The 24,019-nt window shown below is 37.0% G+C and overlaps 1 protein-coding gene across 7 annotated transcripts in view; it reads left to right on the plus strand.

The window, feature by feature from the left end:
• Nucleotides 1-24,019, plus strand: part of VAMP7 (vesicle associated membrane protein 7) — a 105,779-nt gene that overhangs the window by 22,018 nt on the left and 59,742 nt on the right. For all 7 annotated transcript variants that reach the window (XR_014259067.1, XM_082447880.1, XM_082447881.1 and 4 more), the window contains exons 4-5: nucleotides 664-801; nucleotides 10,318-10,408. Coding sequence is in view for 6 of the 7 variants with exons in the window: in XM_082447880.1 (XP_082304006.1) it covers nucleotides 664-801; nucleotides 10,318-10,408 (229 nt within the window). In the remaining variant the exon portion in view is untranslated. The remainder of the gene's footprint in view (nucleotides 1-663; nucleotides 802-10,317; nucleotides 10,409-24,019) is intronic.

The raw sequence follows: 24,019 nt of genomic DNA on the forward strand, positions 1-24,019 counted from the left end.
AATTATTTTTAAAATACAGCTATATCTGAAATGACTGATGTGAAAGTGCTTGGAGTAGGTGAGAAATATCACTAAATTTGGGATGGTCAGAGTTGAGTCTTATATTTCTTGAGCTATAATTATATTTTTGTATATATGTTACACACACACACACACACACACACACACACACACACACACACTTTTTGACTGGGGCTAGATAAGAGTACATCCCTTGATCTTTTCAAATGTACCACCACTATTGAAAAAAATCAATTCAAACTTTATGTCAATAGTGTTATCTTTGTATGTGAAAGACTGTACTACTATTATGGATTTCTTAAGCATCTTCTTGCGCTGGGCTTTCTAATAGATCCTGTGAAAGATATAGATGGAGTAAAACCCAATTCCTGCTCTCAAGAAGCTAACCTAGGTACTGTTATCTTAGTTGGCAGTAATCAAACATATTTGGATTAGACTCTCAGCTCTTTCATTTACTAGTTGTTTCACCTTTGGCAAGTTAGTTACCTTTTCAGAGCCTTTGTTTCTTTATCAGTAAAATGAGATCAGTTCCTCCTCATAGAATCATTGCTTAGTAAATGTTAGCTGTTCTTATGGTTGTTGTTAATCATCCATATCATCTTTGTTTACTGTAATGTAAACTCTGTGTTGATCTCCTTTCAGGATTTTGAGCGTTCCCGAGCCTTTAATTTTCTGAATGAGATAAAAAAGAGGTTCCAGACTACGTATGGTTCAAGAGCACAAACAGCGCTCCCATATGCCATGAATAGTGAGTTCTCAAGTGTCTTGGCTGCACAGCTGGTAAGATCTTTCTCAGGATATAGTATTTGATTCATATCTTCTTTATTACCTTAAAGCACCATGAATAAAGTGGACTCTGACCTGCAATGTATTTTTCTGATTGTGTTATTATATGCCAAGATAGTAAAACTTACCTGATTAAAAAAATATATACAGGGGCCATTTTAGGATGGAAAGTGAATAATTGGTGATATTCTCTATAAATGGTGGTCAGAGTATCTCAGGGTTGGGAAAGAGATTAAAGATCATCTACTTCAACTACCCATTTAATGTGTAAATCCACTCAGCATGCCAAATGGCCTCTTAACCTATATATTAACCTCTACCCTCCCACGAGGCAAATTTAATTTTTGAACAGCTCAGTCAGTCATTTGAAAGTCTGTTCATCTGTATGAATACTTAATTATCTGCTCAGTCAAGTTGTACATATGTATACACCCATGAAATACCACCCTTTTGAAGATACAAAACATCTCCATGACCCTAAAGGATTCCTCATATCCCTTTGCAGTCAGCTCCCTCCCCGTCACTCTGCGTCACTCTGCCTGAGGCAACCACTGCTCTATTTTCTGTCGCCATAAATTAGTTTTATCTTTTCTAGAATTTCCTATAAATGGAATCATACATTATATACTCTTGTGTCTTCCTTGTTTTGTCAGTGTAAGCTTTTTGATATTCATCCATGTTGTATAAATCAGTAGTTTCCTTTTTTGCTGAGTAGTATTGTATGCATATACCACAATTTGTTTCTCCATTCACCTGTCGCTGGATATTTGAGGTACTTCCAGTTTTCAGCTATCACAAACAAAGCTGTTATGAACATCCATGTACAAATCTTTGTGCAGACATGTGTTTTTATTTCTCTTTGGTAAATACCTAGGAATGGAATTGCTGGGTCATATGGTGAATGATGTTTAATTTTATAATGAACTGTCAAACTTTTTTCCAAAGTGGTTGTACCATTTATATTCCCACTAGCACTTGCAGTGTTTCTGCATACTTGCCAACACTTGTTATGGTCTGTCTTTTTAATGTAATTCGTCCTTGTGGGTGTGTAATGATGTCTCATTGTGGTCTTAATTTGCATTTCCCTGATGACTAAGGATGTGGAGACCTTAAAAAAATGCTTACCTTTTATCCATGAAACTATTTGAGTGCAAAGACATAAGTTTTATCTATGATGGTGTTGTGAATGAGAAAAAAAGACTTACTGTAATTGAATACGTTTCTTTTCACTTCTTTTTAATACCCTTTTTGAGGATTACACTTCTAAATATGCATCCTGTAGGGATGAAGTTCCTTTAAATAGTTATAAATCTTTATTATTCAATCAGTTGGTTTGTTTCATACTTCCACTAGGAAACATTCATATATGTGAAGCTATGTAAAACATCACCAGCAAAATATATACCAGTGCCCATTTGAAAGTAAATAGGGTCAGGTTGTTGGCCAAGATGGTGGAATAGGAAGACCCTGAGCTCACCTCCTTCCATGGGCACTCCAAAATTACAACTATTTACAGAGCAACTATTGATGAGAGAGATTAGAAGACTAGTAGAAAAGATCTTATACAACTGAAGATATAAAGAAGGAACCACAGTAAGACAGAGGGGCAGAGACACAGTATAATCAAGATCCATACCTCTGGGTGGGTGACCCACAAATGGATAATTACAATTGCAGAGGTTCTCCACAAGGAGCGAGGTGTCCAAGCCCCACATGAGGCTCCCCAGCCCTGGGGTCCTCCATTGGGAAGATGAGCCCCCAGAACATTTGGCTTCGAAGGCCAGGGGGACTTAATTTCAGGAGTGCCAGAGGGCTGTGGGAAATAGACTCCACTCTTAAAAGGCATGTATAAAATCTCACATGCTCTGGAAACCAGGGAAGAAGCAGTAATTTGAAAGGAACCTGGATCAGACCCACCTGCTGATCTTGGAGAGTCTCCTGGAGAGGCAGGAGGCACCTGGAGCTCACTCTGGGGACATAGACACTGGTGGCAGCCTTTTTTGGGAGCTTGTTCTACCATCCTTTACTAATGGAGCTCGCAAGCACCATTTTAGAATCTTCCCTCTAGCATATTAATGCCAGGACCTGGCCCTGCCCACCAGCCTATCCGCACCAGTACTGGGACACCTCAAGCCAAGCAACTAGCCAGGCAGGGACACACCTCCACCCACCAGCAGGCTGGTTGCCTTAAGAACCCCTGAGCCTACAGCTACTCCAGGACCTGGCTCTGCCCAACAAAGGGCCCAGGACCTGGCCCTGAACACCAGTGTGCCTGCACTAGCCCTAGGACCCACTGGGCACTGGCCCTGTCCACCAGCAGACCAACACCAACTTCGGGACACCCCACACTCCACAGCCAGCCATCTCAGAAACTAGCTCTGCCCACCAGCAGGCCAACACCAGCTCTGGGACCCCCAGGGCCCTGCAATCAGAGACCCCAGCATCCCCTGGACCTCTACAGCCAGCTGCCTTGTGACCTGGCCCTGCCCACCAGCGGCTGACAGCCTCCACACAAGGCAGGGTCTGGCAACCAACCAGACTGGGGGCCAGCCATGCCTACCAGATTATCCACAGTAGTCAGCCAGCCACAACAGAAGGACCCACACAGCCCATGTAGGAGGTATCCCTATAACATACAGCTCTGGTGACCAGAGGGAAGTGCACTGCTGGGACTCGTAGGACGTCTCCTAGAAAAGGCCAACTTCTTCAAGGTCGGAAAATGTAATCAAATTACAAAATACATAGAAATAAAAAAGGAAATTAGGAAAAACGAAGGCACAGAGGAACATGTTCCAAACGAAGAAACAAGATAAAATCCCAGAAGAAGAGCTAAGTGAAGTGGAGATAAGCAATCTACCCAATAAAGAGCTCAAGGTAGTGATTGTAAAGATGATCAGAGAACCCAGGAGATGATTGGATTAACAGAGTGAGAAGTTAGAATTTTTTAACAAAGAGAAAGTGTAAACAATGACCAAACAAAGGTGAATACAATAACAAGTAAATACACTAGAAGGAATCAACAGTGGATTAGATGATACAGAGGAACGGATCAGTGAGCAGGAAGACAGAGTAGTTGAAATCACTGAGGCTGAACAGAAAAAAGAATAAAAAGAATCGAGGACTGTTTAAGAAACCTCTGAAACAACATCAAATGTACTAACATTTGCATAATAGGGGTCCCAGAAGGAGAAGAGAGAGAAAAAGGGGCAGAGAACATATTTGAAAACATAGTAGCTGAAAACTTCCTTAACCTGGGCAAGGAAACATATCTAGGTCCAGGAAGCACAGAGAGTCCCAAACAGGATCAATCCAAAGAGGACCACACCAAGACATTGTAATTAAAATGGTAAAAATTAAAGAAAGAATATTAAAAGCAGCTAGGGAAAAGCAAAATGTCACATACAAGGGAATTCCCATAAGGCTATCAACTGACTTTGCAGCAGAAACCCTGCAGGCTAGAAGGGAGTGGCATGATATATTTAAAGTGGTAAAAGGGAAAAACCTACAACCAAGAATGCTCAGCAAGGTTTTCATTCAGTTTTGATGGAGAAATCAAAAGTTTTACAGATAAGCAAAAGCTAAGAGTTCAGCACCATCAAACCAGCTTTACAGGAAATGTTAAAGGGGCTTCTCCAAGCAAAAAAGAAAAGGCCACAAGAAGAAATATGAAAATTATGAAAGGAAAAATCTCATTGGTAAAGGCAAATATACAGTAAAGGTAGTAAACCAAACACATATAAAGCTAGGAGGAAGATTACAAGAAAAAGGAGTAAAATCACCTATAACCACAATAAAGGATACACAAAACAAAAACTATGTAAAATATGTCAAAACAGTAAATGTGGTGGGAGGGGGCATAAAAATGCAGGGTTGTTAAAATGCATTTGAACTTAAGAGATGAGCAACTTATAATAATCACGTATGTATATATAGGTTGCTACATATAAACATTATGGTAACCACAAACCAAAAATCTATACTAGATACACACACAAAAAAGGGAAAGGAATCCGAACATAACACTAAGATACTCATCAAATCACAAGGGAAGAGAGCAAAAGAAGAACAAAAAAGAAGTATAAAAATAACTGAAAAGCAGTTAACAAAATGACAGTAAGTACATACCTATCAATAATTAAATGTAAATGGATTAAATGCTCCAATCAAAAGACATAGAGTGGCTGAATGGATACAAAAACAAGACCCATATATATACTGCCTACAGGAGACTCAGTTCAGATCTGAAGACGAAAACAGAAAGTGAAGGGATGGAAAAAGGTATTCCATGCAAATGGAAATGAAAGGGAAGCTGGGATAGCAATATTTATATCAGAGAAAATAGGCTTTAAAACAAAGTCTGTAACAAGAGACAGAGAAGAACTACTTAATGATAAAGGAGTCAATCCAAGAAGATACAACAATTGTAAATATATATGCACCCAACATAGGAGCACCTAAATACACAAAGCAAATATTAACAGACATAAAGTGAGAAATTGACAGCAACACAATAATAGTAGGAGACTTTTTTTAAAATTTATTTATTTATTTACTTTTGGCTGCATTGGGTCTTCATTGGGTTGCATGGGCTTCTCATTGTAGTGGCTTCTCTTGTTGTGGAGCACGGGCTCTAGGCTCGAGGGCTTTAGTAGTTGTGGCTCTCGGGCTCTAGAGCACAGGCTCAGTTGTAGCACATGGGCTTAGTTGCTCCCCAGCATGTGGGATCTTCCCGGACCAGGGCTCGAACCCATGTCCCCCGCACTGGCAGGCAGATTCTTAACCACTGTGCCACCTGAGAAGCCCAGTAGGAGACTTTAACACCACACTTACCTCAATGGACAGATCATCCAGACAGAAAATCAGTGAGGAAACACTGGCCTTAACACATTAGACCTAAATGGGCTTAATTGACGTATATACAACATTCCATCCAAAATCAGCAGAATACACATTCTTTTCAAGTGCACATGGCACAGTCTCCAAGGTAGATCACATGCTAGGCCACAAAACAAGCCTCAGCAAATTTAAGCAAATTGAAATCATATCAAGCATTTTTTCTGACCACAATGCTATGAGGCTAGAAATCAACTATAAGAAAAAAAAACTGCAAAAGACACAAACACATGGAGGCTAAACAATATGCTACTAAACAACCAATGGATCACTGAAGAAATCAAAGAGGAAATAAAAAAATATCTGGAGACAAATGAAAATGAAAACACAATGGTTCAATATCTGTGGGATCCAGCAAAAGCAGTTTCTAAGAGGGACATTTATAGCAATGCAAGCTTACCTCAGGAAACAAGAAAAATCTCAACCTAACATTACACCTAAAGGAGCCAGAAGAAGAAGAACAAGCAAAACCCAAAGTTAGTAGAAGGAAAGAAATCATAAAGATCAGAGCAGAAATACATGAAACTGAGACTAAGAAAACAATAGAAAGGATCAATGAAACTAAGAGCTAGTTCTTTGATAAGATAAACAAAACTGATTTAGCCAGACTCATCAAGAAAAAAAAGAGAGGTCTCAAATCAATAAAATCAGAAATGAAAAAGAAGTTACAACAGATACCACCGAAATACAAAGGATCATAATAGACTACTATGAACAATTATATGCCAATAAAATGGACAACCTAGGAGAAATGGACAAATTCCTAGAAATGTACAATCTCCCAAGACTGAACCAGGAAGAAATAGAAAACATGAACAGAACAATTACCAATAATGAAATTGAGTCAGTAATTTTAAAACTTCCAACAAACAAAAGTCTATGACCAGATGGCTTCCACAGGTGAATTCTACCAAACATTTAAAGAAGTTAACACCTGTCCTTCATAAACTATTCCAAAAAATTGCAGAGCAAGGAACACTTCCAAACTCATTCTACAGGTCAGCATCACCCTGACACCAAAACCAGACAAAGATATCACAAATAAAGAAAATTACAGGCCAGTATCACTAATGAACATAGATTCAGAAATCCTCAACAAAATATTAACAAACCGAATTCACCAATACATGAAAAGGATCATACACCATGATCAGGTGGGATTTATTCCAGAGATGCAAGGATGGTTCAGTATCTGGAAATCAATGTGATATACCACAGTAACAAATTGAAGAATAAAAACCATATGATCATCTAAATAGATGCAGAAAAAGCTTGACAGAATTCAACATCCATTTATGATAAAACCTCTGAACAAAGGGGGAACATACCCCCAAATAATAAAGGCTATATATGACAAGCCCACAGTTAACATCATACTCAGTGGTGAAAAGCTGAAACCCTCTAAGATCAGGAACAAGACAAGGGTGCCCACTCTTGCCACTTTTATTCAACATAGTATTGGAAGTCCTAACCATAGTAATCAGACATGAAAAAGAAAGAAAAGGAATCCAAATTCGAAAGTAAAACTGTCACTCTTTGTAGATGATGTGATACTATATATAGAAAATCCTAAAGATACTGCCAAAAAAACTGTTAGAAATAATAAATTCAGTAAAATTGCAGGATACAAAATTAATATATAGAAATCTGTTGCATTTCTATACACTAACAACAAACTATCAGAAAGAGAAACTAAAAAACAATCCCACTTACCATCACATCAAGAAGAATAAAATACTTAGGAATACATCTAACTAAGGAGGTAAAAGACCTGTACTCTGAAAACTATAAGACCTTGATGAAAGATATTGAAGAAGACACAGATGAAAAGATATACTGTACTCATGGATTTGAAGAATTTATATTGTTAAAAATGACCATACTACCCAAGGCAATCTACAGATTCAATGCAATACCTACCAAAATACCAATGACATTTTTTTACAGAACTATAACAAATAATTCTGAAGTTTATGGTGACGCAAAAGTTGCAGAATAGCCAAAACAATCTTGAGAAAGAAGAACAAAGCTTGAGGTATTACACGCCCAGATTTCAAACTATACTACAAAGCTACAATAGTCAAAACAGCATGGTACTGTCACAAAAACACACATAGATCCTGGAACAGAACAGAGAGGCCAGAAATGAACCCATGCTTATATGGTCAATTAATCTACGATAAAGGAGGTAAGAATATAGTGGGAAAAAGCTGTCTTTTCCCCTCTTCACCAAATGGTGTGGGAAATCTGGACAGCTACATGCAAAAGAATCAAACTGCACTACTTTCTCACGCCATGCACAAAAATAAATTCAAAATTGATTAAAGACTTAAATATAAAACCTGAAACCATAAAACTTCTAGAAGAAAACATAGGCAGTATGCTCTTTGACATTGGTACTAATAATATTTTTTTGGATATGTCTCAGGCAAGGGAAACAAAAACAAAAATAAACAAATGGGACTTTATCAAATTGAAAAGCTTTTGCACAGTGAAGGAAACTACCAACAAAATGAAAAGGCTGCCTACTGAATGGGAGAAGATATTTGCAAACAGTATGTCCGATAAGGGCTTTATATCTACAATGTGCAAATAACTGATAGAACTTCAACATCTAAAAAACAAACCAACTATAAAGTGGGCAGAGGAGCTGAATAGTTGTCTTTCCAAAGAAGACATACAGATGGCCAACAGGCACATGAAAAGATGCTCAACATCACTAATTGTCAGGGAAATGCAAATCAAAACCACAATGAGATATTACCTCACACTTGTCAGAATGGCTGTTTTCAAAAAAGGCAACAAATAACAAGTGTTGGTGAGGATGTGGAGAAAAGGGAACCCTCCTGCACTGTTGATGAGATTGTAAATTTGTGCAGCCACTATGGAAAACAATATGGAGATTCCTTCAAAAGTTAAAAATAGAACTATTGTATTATCCAGCAATTCCACTCCTGGGTATTTATCCGAAGAAAACAAAAACAGTAATTAGAAAAGGTACATACACCCCTATGTTCATCACAGCATTATTTACAACAGCCAAGATATAGAAGCAACCTAAATGCCCATCAAGAGATAAATGTATAAAGAAGATGTGGCATACACACACACACACACACACACACACACACACACACACACACACACACACACACAGGAATATTACTCAGCCATAGAAAAGAATGAAATCTTGTCATTTGCAACAACATGGATGGATCTAGAGGCTATCATGCTAAGTGAAATAAGTCAGAGAAAGACACTGTATGATTTCACTTATATGTGGAATCTAAAAAACAAAACAAATGAACAAACTTAACAAAACATTAACAGAGTTATAGATACAGAGAACAAATACCTGGTTACCCGAGGGGAGAATGTTGGGGGTAGGAAAGAATAGGTGAAGGAGATTAAGAGTTATGAACTTCCAGTTGCAGTATAAATGAGTCACAGGTATGAAATGTGCCATGTTGGGAATATAGTCATAACTATGTAATATCTTTGAATTTTGACATATCGTAACTAAACTTATTGTGATCGTTTTGAAATGTGTAGAAATATCAAATCACTATGTTGTATAACAGGAACTAACATAGTGTTGTAGGTCAATTATACTTTAAAAACAAACTCATAGAAAGAGAGATCAGAGAGGCGGGGTTGTGGGGAGGGGAATTGGATGAAGGCAGTCAAAAAGTACAAACTTCCAGTTATAAGATAAATAAATACTAGGGATATAGTGGACAACATGATAAATATAATTAATAATGCTTTATGTTATGTATGAAAATTGTTAAGAGAGTAAATCCTAAGAGTTCTCATCACAAGGAGGAAAAAAGGTAAATAGGGTTAGCTGGCAGCAAAACTTTCAATTTAGCTGGTTTGTCTTTAGCTCCTGATGTGTGTGTGAACCTCTAAACAAATCTGTGCCAGGATCCTTGACTATAAATGGAGATAATAATAATGGCATCTTCGTCATAGAGTTTTTGCATGGATTAAATAATATCCCCTATTTGAAGCACTTAGCACAGTGAAGTGACTGGAATATTGTGTATTAAGCAGTCCACAATTGTTTGCTATAGATAATAATTTCAAAATATATACTGTCTTCAGTGTCTTACATTTCTAGATCCTATAAGAAGCCAATGAAAATAGGATGCATACGCTGATCCCAACAGATACAAGAACAGATGCTCAGAAGCTGGGCCAGTCCCTACCTCATCATACCCAAGAAATGGGGAAAAATTTAGCATACCCTTTCCCCGTCCTGCTCCCCCTGTCCCCACTACAGTCTTTTCTCCTTTCTTCCTTGTCTGAGCACAGATTATATAACACCCTACTTCTGCCCCAGGAGTCTCAGATGTATATTTGATATAATATGTTTAGCTTTATTTCATTTAAAATAAGGTGATTTTTTTATACTATAACACTTATATTTCATATGGTAGCAAGTTTTATGCTTGCCTATATTTTTGGTAACAATTTTTGAATGAAGTGACATCTATCTTTTGTGCCAAAGATAAAGACAATTTTATAGCATTCTTCAATGTCATTCCTCTTCTTTTTGTTTTTGTATTGTAAATAATGTCTGGGTATCATGAGTTAAATCATATTTTTTTATAGAAGCATCACTCCGAGAATAAAGGCCTAGATAAAGTGATGGAGACTCAAGCCCAAGTGGATGAACTTAAAGGAATCATGGTCAGAAACATAGGTATGTTTCATGGCATACTCTGCATGCATGAGGGCAAAAATGACAATAGATTACTTGATTGGGGTCAAATCATTCTAGAGAGGCTGAAACAGCACTTCCTTATTCTTAATATTGGAAGCTAATTGTCAGCTGAGATATGGATATTACTTACCTATGATACTGCCTGCTGTATGATGGTTTCTTTTTAGCACTTATGACTATTCATTCTAAATTTGTTAGCTTGCTTAGCAAGACTAATTTCCAAGACCCTTAAACAGTTCAGCAACTTAGAATAATTTAGTCAGTTTTGGCTGGAAATAGCCAGATAGTTGATATCATCAGTATAGACACTTAAAGTATAACTATTTGATCTCCTTAGAAAGTTTGTAGCTCTTGACTGAGAAAGAATTGCACCAAAAAACTGTTGTATTCTTCAAGAGAATGAACTATGGCATGAATTCCATTGGACTGTGTTTTGTCAAGAACCTATTTACCACATTAAAATAATCCAGAGAAATGCACTGTTTATTTTTTAATTGATTATAACAGTGGTATTTAGATTTAGGATGATGTTAATTTTTTAATAGCACCAGTTCTCACGATGTAGTCCCTGGGCCGGCAGCATCAGCATCCCCTGGGAACCTGTTACAAATGCAAATTTTCAGGCCCCACCCCAAGCCTACTGAATCAGAAACTCTTGGAATGGGAAATCTGTGTTTTCACAAGCCCTCCAGAGGATTCCAGTGCATACTCAAGTTATAGAACCACTCTTAAATATATCTTCTAAGAGGAATGTCTTGCAGAGAATAAATTCTTAATATAAAATTGAACAAAAATTAGTATATAAATGCTTTACAAGATATTTAACTGAGACGTCATTTTGTAAATGTCCATTTAGTTATAATTTTGAATTTACTATTTGAATTACTTTTACATTTATTATTAGAACACTTAAAAGTTATGAAAAGACATTCTAAAAAATTTACTTTGTCTCACCATCCTAAAGTTTCATTTATATTTTCTTTCCTTTAAATTTTTATTCACATGTATACATAGTTAATCATAGTTTATATTCAGTTTTGTGGAGGCAGTATAATAGAGTAATCAAGATTTGGAGTCATACATGCCTGAGTTTGAGTCCTGATTTCACTTCCTACCTGCTGTTAGGCCTTGATCAGTCCTTTAACCTCTCTGACCTTTATTCCTTAATCTGCAAAAAGGAAGTAATAGAACCTGAGGTTACCAGGATAAAAGAGGTAATGTATGTAAAACACTGTGTACGGTGCCTGGCACATAGTAAGAGCTGAATGATTGTTAGCTGTTAGTCTACTTTATGCTCATACAGTGTTTCTTTGAGTTATATCACAGGTTACCAATTATGTCCTTATGTTGGACACTTTGGGTCTTTAGAGCATTATTACTCAGAGTGCTGTTTTACAACCAGATAAGGAGCTTGCTCCAGAATAGAAGTCAGTGCTGTGCTTCCTTCATTGAGAACATCTTGCTATGAAAATGTCAATTTGACTGAACAGTATACTTGGAGACTTAGTTGAGCAGTAGCAGACACTCTTAGGTAGCACTGATTTAGAGTTTGTGTTATAGTAACAGTACTGTTATAAATGTTTCTGTGCCTATTATATTTTTCTTATTTTGTTGAGATTAGTTCCCAGGAATGGGATTAATAATCAAAAGGCAGAAACATTTTTATATTTCTTAATATGTATGTCTCTTGGTTATTTGAAGTGATTTACTTTCATTGATTTTAGTTTTAAATATAGGTCTAGATGCAGACTAGAGAACTCTTAAATATATCTTTCAATATACCTATTGAAAAACTACTAATATTTTTCTCTTTTTTTGGTCACCAAATATACTCATTTTGCCTAAAAGTGGAAGCAGCCAACTGCTACAGTAGTATTTATTGCAGATGCATAATGTTTCCAGAAAATGAACCTTTATAATCAACTCCTCTTAAATGACATTTATGTTTAGAATTACAGAAATAGCAAATTAAAAATGTAGCAAAAACCTTTCTAATCATCTCCCTTTGATTTTTTAACAGCTTTATTGACATATAATTCACATACCATACAATTTACCCATTTAAAGTATACAATCCAATGGTTTTTACTATGTCCACAGAGTTGTGTGACTATCACCACAGTCAATTTTAGAACGTTTTCATTACCCCCAAAAGAAATTCTGTACCCATTGACAGTCACTCCTCTTTTCCCCTCAACCTGCAGACCTAAGCAACAATTAATCTCCTTTCTGTCTGTATAGATTTGCTTGTTCTGGACATTTCATATAAATGGAGTTATATAAAATGTGGCCTTAGCAATTTTGAAGTATATAATACAGTATTGTTGACTACAATTAGTGTGCTGTACACTAGATGTTCAGAACTTACTAATCTTCTAGTTGCAAGTCTGTACCCTTTTACAACATCTCCCCAATTCCTGTACCCCCCAGCCCCTGGTAACCACCATTCTACTCTGGTTCTCTAAGGTTCACATTTTTAGATTCCACATATGAGTAATATCATACAATATTTGTCTTTCTTTGACTAGCTTATCTCACTAAGCATGGTGCCCTCAAGATCCATCCCTGTTGTTGCAAATGGCAGGATTTTCATTTTTCTCATGGCTCAATAATATTCCATTATATATATACACCACATCTTCTTTATCCATTCATCCATTGGCAGACACTTAGCTTACTTCCATATCTTGGCTGTTGTGAAATAATGCTGCAATAAACATGGGAGTACAGATATCCTTTTAATATCCTGCTTTCATTTCCTTCAGATAGATACCCAGAAATGGAATTGCTAGATATATATGGTAGTTGTATTTTTAATTTTTTTAAGGAAACTCCATACTGTTTTTCATAGTGATTGAACCGATTTACATTCCCACCAGCAGTGCATAAGGGTTCCCTTTTCTCCATATGCTCACCAACACTTATCTCTTTCTTCTTGATGATAGCCATTCTAACTGGTATGAGGTTGATATTTCATTGTGGTTTTTATTTGCATGTTCCTGATGACTTGTGATGTTGAGCATCTTTTAATGTACCTGTTGGCCATTTGTATATCTTCTTTGGAAAAATTCTATTCAGTTCCTCTGCCCATTTTTAAATCCGATTGTTTGTTTTTTTGTTATTGAGTTGTATTAATTCTTTATATATTTCGGATGATAACCTCTTATCCAATATATGGTTTGTAAATATTTTCTCCCTTTCTATAAGTTGCCTTTTCATTTTGTTGATTGTTTCTTTTCCTGTCCAGAAGCTCTGTAGTTTGATGTAGTCCAACTTGTTGATTTTGCTTTTGTTGCTTGTGCTTTTGGTATGCTAAATATCATTGCAAAGACCAATGTCAAGAACTTTCTTCCCTATATTTTCTTCTAGGTGTTTTATTGGTTTCAGGTCTTACATTTAAGTCTTTAATCCATTTCAAGTTAATTTTTTGAGTGATGTATATAGGGGTCCAATTTCAATTTTCTGCATGTGGCTATCCATGTGGTTTTCCCAACACCATTTGCTGAAGAGACCATCCTTTCCCCATTGAGTGTTCTTGACTCCCTTGTCAAATCTTAGTTGACTCTATATGTGGGGGTTTATTTCTGGTCTCTCTATTTTGTTCCATTGGTCCATGTATCTATTTTTGCCAGCAATACTGTTTTAATTACTATAGCTTTATATTATAGTTTGAAATCAGGAAGTGTAATGCCTCTGGCCTTGTTCTTCTTTCTCAGGATTACTATGGCTATTTGGGATCTTTTGTGATTTCATATACATTTTAGGATTGTTTTTTCTATTTCTGTCGAAAATGCCATTGGAATTTTGATAGAGATTGTATTGAATCTGTAGATGACTTTGGGTACTATGAATATTTTAACAATATTAATTTTTCTGATCCATGAACATGGGATATATTTCCATTTGTTTGTATCTTCTTTAATTTCTTTCATCAAAGTCTTGTAGTTTTTATCACACAGATCTTCACTTCCTTGGTTAAGTTTATTCCTAAATATTTTATTATTTTTTATGGTATTGTGATTGGTATAGTTTTATTACTTTTGTTGATATTTTGTTATTATATAGAAACAACTGATTTCTGTATGTTGATTTTATATCCTGCAACTTGGTTGAATTCATTGATTAGTTTAACAGTTTTTTTTGGTTGAATCTTTAAGATTTTCTATGTATAATATCATATCATCTTAAATAATGGCAATTTTACTTCTTCCTTTCCAATTTGGATGCCTTTTATTTCTTTGTCTTGCCTGATTGCTCTAGCTAGGATTTCTAGTATTTTATGAATAATAGTGATGAGAGTGGGCACCCTTGTCTTGTTCCTGATCTTAGAGGAAAAGCTTTCCATCTTTCATCATTGAGTATGATGTTAAGCTATGGGTCTGACATAGTGGCCTTTATTATGTTGAAGTAAACTCCTTCAATATTCAGTTTGTTGAGAGTTTTTGTCATGAAATTATGCTGAATTTTGTCAAATGTCTTTTCCCCATTTATTGAGATGATCATAAATATTTATCTTTCATTCTATTAATGTGGTATATCACATGTATTGATTTGTGTATATCAAACTATCCTTGCATCCCAGGGATAAATCCCACCTAGTTGGTGTATGATTGTTTTGATGTGTTGTTGAATTCAATTTGCTAATATTTTTTTGAGAATTTTTGCACCTATATTCATCAGGAATATTGATCTAGTTTTGTTTTCTCATAGTGTCCTTATCTGGCTTTGGTATCAGGGTAATGCTGGCCTTGTAAAATGCGTTTGGAAGTATTTCCTCCTCTTCAGTTTTTTTCAAAGAGTTTGAGATGAATTGGCATTAACTTCCCTTTAAATGTTTGGTAGAATTCACCAGTGAAGCCATTTGGTACTGGGCTTTTCTCTGTTGGGAGGCTTTTGATTACTGATTCAATCTCTTTGTTCATTATTAGAATCTTCAGAGTTTCTATTACTTTCTGATTTAGTCTTGGTAGGTTGTATGTTTCTAGGAATATATTCATTTCTTCTAGGTTATCCAGTTTGTTGGCATATAACTTTTCATAGTAGTCTCTTATGGTCCTTTGTATTTCTGAACTATCATATGAGCTATCAGTTGTGATATCTTCTCTTTCATTTCTGATTTTATTTATTTGGGTCCTCTTTTTTTCTTAGTCTAGCCAAAGCTTTGTCAATTTTGTTTATCTTTTCAGAAAACCAGCTCTTAGTTTTGCTGATATTTTCTATTGTTTTTCTGGTCTCTATTTCAGTTATTTCCACCATGATTTTTGTTATTTCCTTTCTTCTACTAACTTTGGGCTTACTTTGTTCTTTTTCTAGTTCCTTGAAGTGTAAAGTTAGGTTGTTTATTTGAGATCTTTCTATTTTCTTAATATATGCATTTATCACTATAAATTTCCCTTTGAGACTGCTTTTGCAGCATCCTATAGGTTTTAGTGTGTTGTCTTTCCATTTTTACTTGTTTCAAGATAATTTTTATTTCCATTTTGATTTATTCTTTGACCCATTGGTTGTTCAGGAGTGTGTTATTTAATTTCCACATATTTGTAGATTTTCTAGCTTTCCTTTTATTGTTGATATCTAGTTTCATACCATTGTGGACAAAAAAGATAGTATGATTTCAATCTTCTTGAGTTAGTTAAGACTTGTTTTGTGTCCTGTCAGATGATCTATCCTGGAGAATGTTCTGTGTGCACTTGAGAAGACTGTGTATTCTGCTGCTGTTGGATGAATTGTTTTGTACATGTCTGTTAGGTTCACTTGGTCTAATGTGTGTTTTGAGTCCAATGTTTCTTTTTTGATTTTCTGTCTGGATGATCTATCCATTGCTGAAAGTGGGGTATTGAAGTCCCCTAATATTATTGTATTGTCTATTTCTCCCTTCAGATCTTTTAGTATTTGCCTAAGATAATTAGGTGCTCTGATATCGTGTGAGCATATCATTGATTGTTATATCTTCTTAATGAATTGACCACTTTATTATTTTATAATGACCTTATGTGTCTCTTGTTACCATTTTTGGTATACAGTCTTATTTTGTGTGATATAAGTATAGTTATATCCACTTTCTTTTGGTTTCTACTTGCATGGAATATCTTTTTCTATCCCTTCACTTTGAGCCTGTGTGTGGACTTAAATCTGGAAGTGAGTCTCTTGTAGGCAGCATATAGTTGAGTCTTGTTTTTCTATCTGTCCAACCACTCTGTGCCTTTTGATTGGTGAATTCAATCCATTTACAGTTTGAGTAATTATTGATATGAAAGGACTTACTAATTACATTTCATTCATTGCTTTCTGCCTGTTTTATAGTTTCATTGTTCCTATTTCCCTCTACTTCTGCTTACCTTTTTAAATTGGTGATTTTCTGTGGTTGTGTCCTCTATTTCCCCTTTCTTTGTCTTTTGTGAATCTAATATAGATTTTTGTTTTGTGGTTTCCATTGGGCTTACATAAAGGCTCTTATAGATAAAATAGTCCATTTTAAGCTGATAGCAACTTAACTTTGCATACAAAGCTCCACCCATTTACTATCCCTATTTTATCTTTTTGACATCACACTTTACCTCTTTTTATATTGTGCATTCATTAACAAATTATAGTAGTTCTAGTTATTTTTTAATTAGTTTTTATTGGAGTATAGTTGCTTTACAATTTTGTATTAGTTTCTACTGTACAGCAAAATTAATCAGTTATACATACACATATATTGCCTCTTTTTTGGATTTCCTTCCCATTTAGGTCACCAGAGTGCATTAAGGAGAGTTCCCTGTGCTATACATATGTTCTCATTTGTTGTCTATTTTATACATAGTATCAATAATGTATATGTGTCAATTTCAATTTCCTCACCCTGCCCCACTTTCCCCCTTGGTATCCGTACATTTGTTCTCTATGTCTGTGTCTCTATTTCTGCTTTGCAAATAAGATCATCTATACCATTTTTCTAGATTCCACATATGTGTGTTAATATACGATATTTGTTTTTCTCTTTCTGACTTACTCACTCTGTATGACACTCTCTAGGTCCATCCACGTCTCTGCAAATGACCCAATTTCATTCCTTTTAATGGCTGAGTAATATTCCATTGTATATATGTACCACATCTTCTTTATCTGTCATTGGATATTTAGGTTGTTTCCATGTGCTGGCTATTGTAAATAGTGCTGCAATGAACACTGGGGTGCATGTCTCTTTTTGAGTTATGGTTTTCTCAGGGTATATGCCCAGTAGTGGGATTGCTGGGTCATATGGTAGTTCTATTTTTAGTTTTCTAAGGAACCTCCATACTGTTTTCCATAGTGGCTGTATCAGTTTACATTACCACCAACAGTGCATGAGGGTTCCCTTTTCTCCACACCCCCTCCAGCATTTATTGTTTGTAGATTTTTTGAGATGGCCATTCTAACTGGTGTGAGGTGATACCTCATTGTAGTTTTGATTTGCATTTCTCTAATGATTAGTGATGTTGATCATCCTTTCATGTGCCTCTTGGCCATCTGTATGTCTTCTTTGGAGAAATATCTATTTAGGTCATCCACCCATTTTTTGATTGGCTTGTTTGTTTTTTTGATATTGAGCTGCATGAGCTGCTTGTATATGTTGGAGATTAATCCTTTGTCAGTTGCTTTGTTTGCAAATATTTCCTCCCGTTCTGAGGGCTGGCTTTTCGTCTTGTTTATGGTTTCCTTTGCTGTGCAAAAACTTTTGAGTTTCATTAGGTCCCATTTGTTTATTTTTGTTTTTATTCTCATTACTCTAGGAGGTAGGTCAAAATGGATCTTGCTGTGATTTATGTCAAAGAGTGTTCTGCCTGTGTTTTCCTCTAAGAGTTTTATAGTGTCTGGCCTTACATTTAGGTCTTAAATCCATTTTGAGTTTATTTTTGTGTATGGTGTTAGGGAGTGTTCTAATTTCATTCTTTTACATGTAGCTATCCAGTTTTCCCAGCGCCACTTATTGAAGAGGCTGTCTTTTCTCCATTGTATATTTTTGCCTCCTTTGTCATAGATTAGGTGACCATAGGTATGTCAGTTTATCTCTGGGCTTTCTATCCTGTTCCATTGATCTATATTTCTATTTTTGTGCCATTGCCATACTGTCTTGATTACGGTAGCTTTGTAGTGTAGTCTGAAGTCAGGGAGCCTGATTCCTCCAGCTCCGTTTTTCTTTCTCAAGATTGCTTTGGTTATTTGGGGTCTTTTGTGTTTCCATACAAATGGTGAACTTTTTTGTTCTAGTTCTGTGAAAAATGCCATTGGTAATTTGATAGGGATTGCATTGAATCTGTAGATTGCTTTACATAGTATAGTCATTTTCAAAATATTGATTCTTCCAATCTAAGAACACAGTATATCTCTCCAGCTGTTTTTGTCATCTTTGATTTCTTTCATCAGTATCTTATAGTTTTCTGCATACAGGTCTTTTGCTTCCTTGGGTAGGTTTATCCTAGGTATTTTATTCTTTTTGTTGCAGTGGTAAATGGGATTGTTTCCTTGATTTCTCCTTCTGATCTTTTGTTGTTAGCATATAGGAATGCAAGTGATTTCTGCGTATAAATTTTGTATCCTGCTACTTTACCAAATTCATAGATTAGCTCTAGTGGTTTTCTGGTGGCATCTTTAGGATTTTCTATGTACAGTGCAAACAGTGACAGTTTTACTTCTTCTTTTCCAATTTGGATTCCTTGTATTTCTTTTTCTTCTCTGATTGCCGTGGCTAGGACTTCCAAAACTATGCTGAATAATAGTGGCGAGAGTGGACATCCTAGTCTTGTTCCTGATCTTAGAGGAAATGCTTTCAGTTTTTCACCATCGAGAATGATGTTTGCTGTGGGCTTGTCATATATGGCCTTTATTATATTGAGGTAGGTTCTCCCTATGCCCACTTTCTGGAGAGTTTTTATCATAAATGGGTGTTGAATTTTGTCAAAAGCTTTTTCTGCATCTATTGAGATGATCATATGGTTTTTCTTCTTCAATTAGTTAATATGGTGTATCACATTGATTTTCGTATGTTGAAGAATCCTTGCTTCCCTGGTGTAAATCCCAGTTGGTCATGGTGTATGATCCTTTCAATGTGTTGTTGGATTCTGTTTGCTAGTATTTTGTTCAGGATTTTTGAGTCTGTGTTCATCAGTGATATTGGCCTGTAAGTTTCTTTTTTGTGGTATCTTTGTCTGGTTTTGGTGTCAGGGTGATGGTGGCCTCGTAGAATGAGTTTGGGAGTGTTCCAGCCTCTGCAGTTTTTTGGAAGAGTTTGAGAAGTATCGGTGTTAGCTCTTCTCTAAATGTTTGATAGAATTCGCCTGTCAAGCCATCTGGTCCTGGACTTCTGTTTGTTGGACGATTTTTAATCACAGCTTCAATTTCATTATTTGTGATTTGTCTGGTCATATTTTCTATTTCTTCCTGGTTCAGTCTTGGATGGTTGTACTTTTCTAAGAATTTGTCCATTTCTTCCAGGTTGTCCATTTTATTGGCATAGAGTTACTTGTAGTAGTCTCTTATGATCCTCTGTATTTCTGTGGTGTCAGTTGTATCTTCTCATTTTTCATTTCTAATTTTATTGATTTGGATCCTCTCCCTTTTTTACTTGGTGACTCTGGCTAAAGGTTTATCAATTTTGTTTATCTTCTCAACCAGCTTTTAGTTTCATTGATCTTTGCTATTGTTTTCTTCATTTCTATGTCATTTATTTCTGCTCTGATCTTTATGATTTCTTTCCTTCTACTAACTTTGGGTTTTGTTCGTTTTTTCTCTAGTTGCTTTAGGTGTAAGGTTAGCTTGTTTATTTGAGATTTTTCTTGTTTCTTGAGGTAGGGTTGTATTGCTGTAAACTTCCTTCTTAGAACTGCTTTTGCTGCATCCCATAGGTTTTGGGTCATTGTGTTTTCATTGTCATTTGTCTCTAGGTATTTTTTGATTTCCTCTTTGATTTCTTCAGTGATCTCTTTGTTATTTAGTAACATATTGTGTAGCCTCCATGTGTTTGTATTTTTTACAATTTTTTTTCCTGTAATTGATTTCTAATCTCATAGCGTTGTGGTCAGAAAAGATGCTTGATATGATTTCAATTTTCTTAAGTTTACTGAGGCTTGATAGTGACCCAAGATGTGATCTATCCTGAAGAATGTTCTGTGAGCACTTGAGAAGAAAGTGTATTCTGCCACTTTTGGGTAGAATGTCCTATAAATATCAATTAAGTCTATGTGGTCTATTGTATCATTTAAAGCTTGTGTTTCCTTATTTATTTTCTGTCTGGATGATCTGTCCATTGGTGTAAGTGGGGTGTTAAAGTCCCCCACTATTATTGTGTTACTGTCAATTTCCCCTTTATGGCTGTTAGCATTTGCCTTATGTACTGAGATGTGCCTATTTGGGTGTATGAATATTTACAATTGTTATATTTTCCTGGATTGAGCCCTTGATCATTATGTAGTGTCCTTCTTTATCTCTTACAATAGTCTTTATTTTAAAGTCTATGTTTTCTGATATGAGTATTGCTACTCCAGCTTTCTTTCGATTCCCATTTGTATGGAATATCTTTTTCCATCCCCTCACTTTCAGTGTGTATGTGTTTCTGTCTGAAGTGGGTCTCTTGTAGACAGGATCTATATGGGTCTTGTTTTTGAATGCATTCATCTAGTCTGTGTCTTTTGGTTGGAGCATTTAATCCATTTGCACTTAAGGTAATTATAGATATGTATGTTCCTATTACCATTTTCTTAATTGTTTTGGGTTTGTTCTTGTGGGTCCTTTCCTTTCTTGTGTTTCCCACCTAGAGAAGTTCCTTTAGCATTTGCTGTAAAGCTGGTTTGGTGGTGCTGAATTCTTTTAGCTTTTGCTTGTCTGTAAAGCTTTTGATTTCTCCATCGAATCTGAATGTGATCCTCGCTGAGTAGAGTAATCTTGGTTGTAGGTTTTTCCCTTTCATCACTTGAGATATGTCCTGCCACTCCCTTCTGGCCTGCAGAGTTTCTGCTGAAAAATAAGCTGATAACCTTATGGGGATTCCCTTGTAGGTTATTTGTTGATTTTCCCTTGCTGCATTTAATATTTTTTCTTTGTATTTAATTTTTGTTAGTTTGATTAATATGTGTCTCGGTGTTTTTCTCCTTGGGTTTATCCTGTATGGGACTCTCTGCACTTCCTGGACTTGATTGACTATTTCCTTTCCCACGTTAGGGAAGTTTTCAACTACAATCTCTTCACATATTTTCTCAGGACCTTTCCCTTTCTCTTCTTCTCGGACCCCTGTAATTCAAATGTTGGCGTGTTTAATGTTCCAGAGGTCTCTTAGGCTGTCTTCATTTCTTTTCATTCTTTTTTCTTTATTCTTTTCCATGGCAGTTATTTCCACCATTCTATCTTCCAGCTCACTTCTCTGTTCTTCTGCCTCAGTTATTCTGCTGTTAATTCCTTCTAGTATATTTTTCATTTCAGTTGTTGTGTTGTTCATCACTGATTGTTCTTTAGTTCTTCTAGGTGCTTGTTAAACATTTCTTGTATCTTCTCTATCCTTGCCTCCATTCTCTTTTCAAGATCTTGAATCATCTTTACTATCATTACTCTGAATTATTTTTCAGGTAGATTTCCTATCTCCTCTTCATTTATTTGGTCTTGTGGGTTTTTACCTTGCTCCTTCATCTGCAACATATTTCTTTGTCATCTTATTTTGTCTAACCTACTGTGTTTATGGTCTCCTTTCCACAGGCTGCAGGGTCGTAATTCCTCTTGCTTCTGTTGTCTGCCCCCTAGTGAGTGAAGTTGGTCTAGGGGCTTGTGTAGGCTTCCTGGTGGAAGGGACTGGTGCCTATGCTCTGGTGGGTGGAACTGAGTCTTTTACCTCTTAGGGCAGGGCCGCATCAGGTGGTGTGTTTTGGGGTTTCTGTGAGCTTAGTACAACTTTAGGCAGTCTGTCTGCTGATGGGTGGGGCTGTGTTCCTGTCTTGTTGGTTGTTTGGCGTGAGGTGTCCAGCCCTGGAGCCTGCAGGCAGTTGTGTGGGGCTGGGTCCTGGTGTTGATGTGGATACCTCCAGGAGCACATGCACCGATTAATATTCCCTGGGCCCAGGGATTCTCTGGCAGTCCAGTGTCCTGGAGTTGGCACTCCCACCCCAGAGGCCCAGGCCCGACCCCTGGCCAGGGAGCCAAGAGCCCGCAAGCTTCACAGAGTGACCAGAGAAAAAAAGGAAAAATAGAAAAGAAAACAAACAGACAAACAAAACCCAAGACAAATGGCAAAAACAACAGCAAACAGACAGCAGCAGCAACACAACAAACACACACACAGAAAAAAGAAAAGAAAATAAAAACAAAACAAGAGCACAAACAAAGGAATTCAAAGATGAGAATAGTCCATAAGGACTAAACTAACAAAAACAAAAAAATGAAAAATAAAACTAAAACAGAAAGCAAACAGCAAAAAAAGTGAAGGAAACAAAATAGAGACATAAAAAACTATAAAAAATAAAAGGGAAAGAACAAAAACAAGAAAAAACCCACAAAACAACAAAAAAGTAAAGTAAAAATTTAAAAATATATATGTTAAAAAATTCTTTTTAAATAAAAATAAAGAATAAAAAGGTAAAAAATAATAAAAACAACACCAACAACTGAACAAAATGAAACAAACAAAAAAAGAATAATAGTAATAAGAATATTTTCCTGGGGCCTCCTCTGTCAGTGTCCTTGCCCCCACAGTGAGCCAGAGCCAATCCCTGCCTCCCCAGGAGGCCTTCCAATACCTCTAGTTAGGCCTTGGGACCTGCTGTGGGTACTGTGGGGCCAGCTCAGACTCTGACCTGGCCAGACTCCTTGCCCCCAGAGTCCACTGCTGGAAAGGCTAGACTGGTCTCAGTTGTGGAACACTCGTTGTCTACTCAGGTATTCCACAGACGCAAGATTTAGCAAGCCAATCTCAGGGATTTAATCCGCAGCTTGCGCAGCTGCACAGAAAGATTTCCTTTCCTCTTCCTTAGTCGCACTGCCCCTGGGCCTCAGCTTTGGTTTTGACCCCACCTCTGCGTGTGCACCACCCTCAGGCATCTGTTCCTTGCCCAGGCAAGAGGGAGCGAAAGCAGTGGCTGCTTGCGGCACACTTACTCAGGCCAGGGAGGGGTACAGCGGCCACAGTTGGGCTGTGTGCAAATTGCCTGCGGTGGCAGAACCAGCAGGCAGTTGCAACAGACTAGCGCACTCGCTCTGGTGAGAGTCCCTCCCAGTGCCCACGGAGGCAGAAGCTGGAATGTGGGGACCCTGCCCCCCAGGTGTCTCTCAACAATGGCGCCTCGCTTTCCAGGCAGACCACACTTCCTCTAGGGGCATTCCCAGCCATGCATCCCCTCACTCCTGTCCCCTCTGCTGTATCCACACAGCCAACAGCACTCCTCTCCCCAGACCCATTCTCCCAACCCCACACTTTAGTTCTCAGCCCCCGCCAGCATTGGTAGACTTTGGTCCCAGGCAAGGGTGCCCAGAGCTGATTCCCAAGGAGGCTTTGGGATGTGCAGCGCTCAGTCCCCCAGAGCCCACGGGCAGAGACCCCAGCTCGAGGGGCAAGTGGGCCTGCTCAGATGGGAGCCCCTCTCAGTGCCT

The sequence above is a fragment of the Balaenoptera physalus genome (genome assembly GCF_965194825.1).
Source record: "Balaenoptera physalus genome assembly, chromosome: X".
Classification (NCBI taxonomy): Eukaryota; Metazoa; Chordata; class Mammalia; order Artiodactyla; family Balaenopteridae; genus Balaenoptera; species Balaenoptera physalus.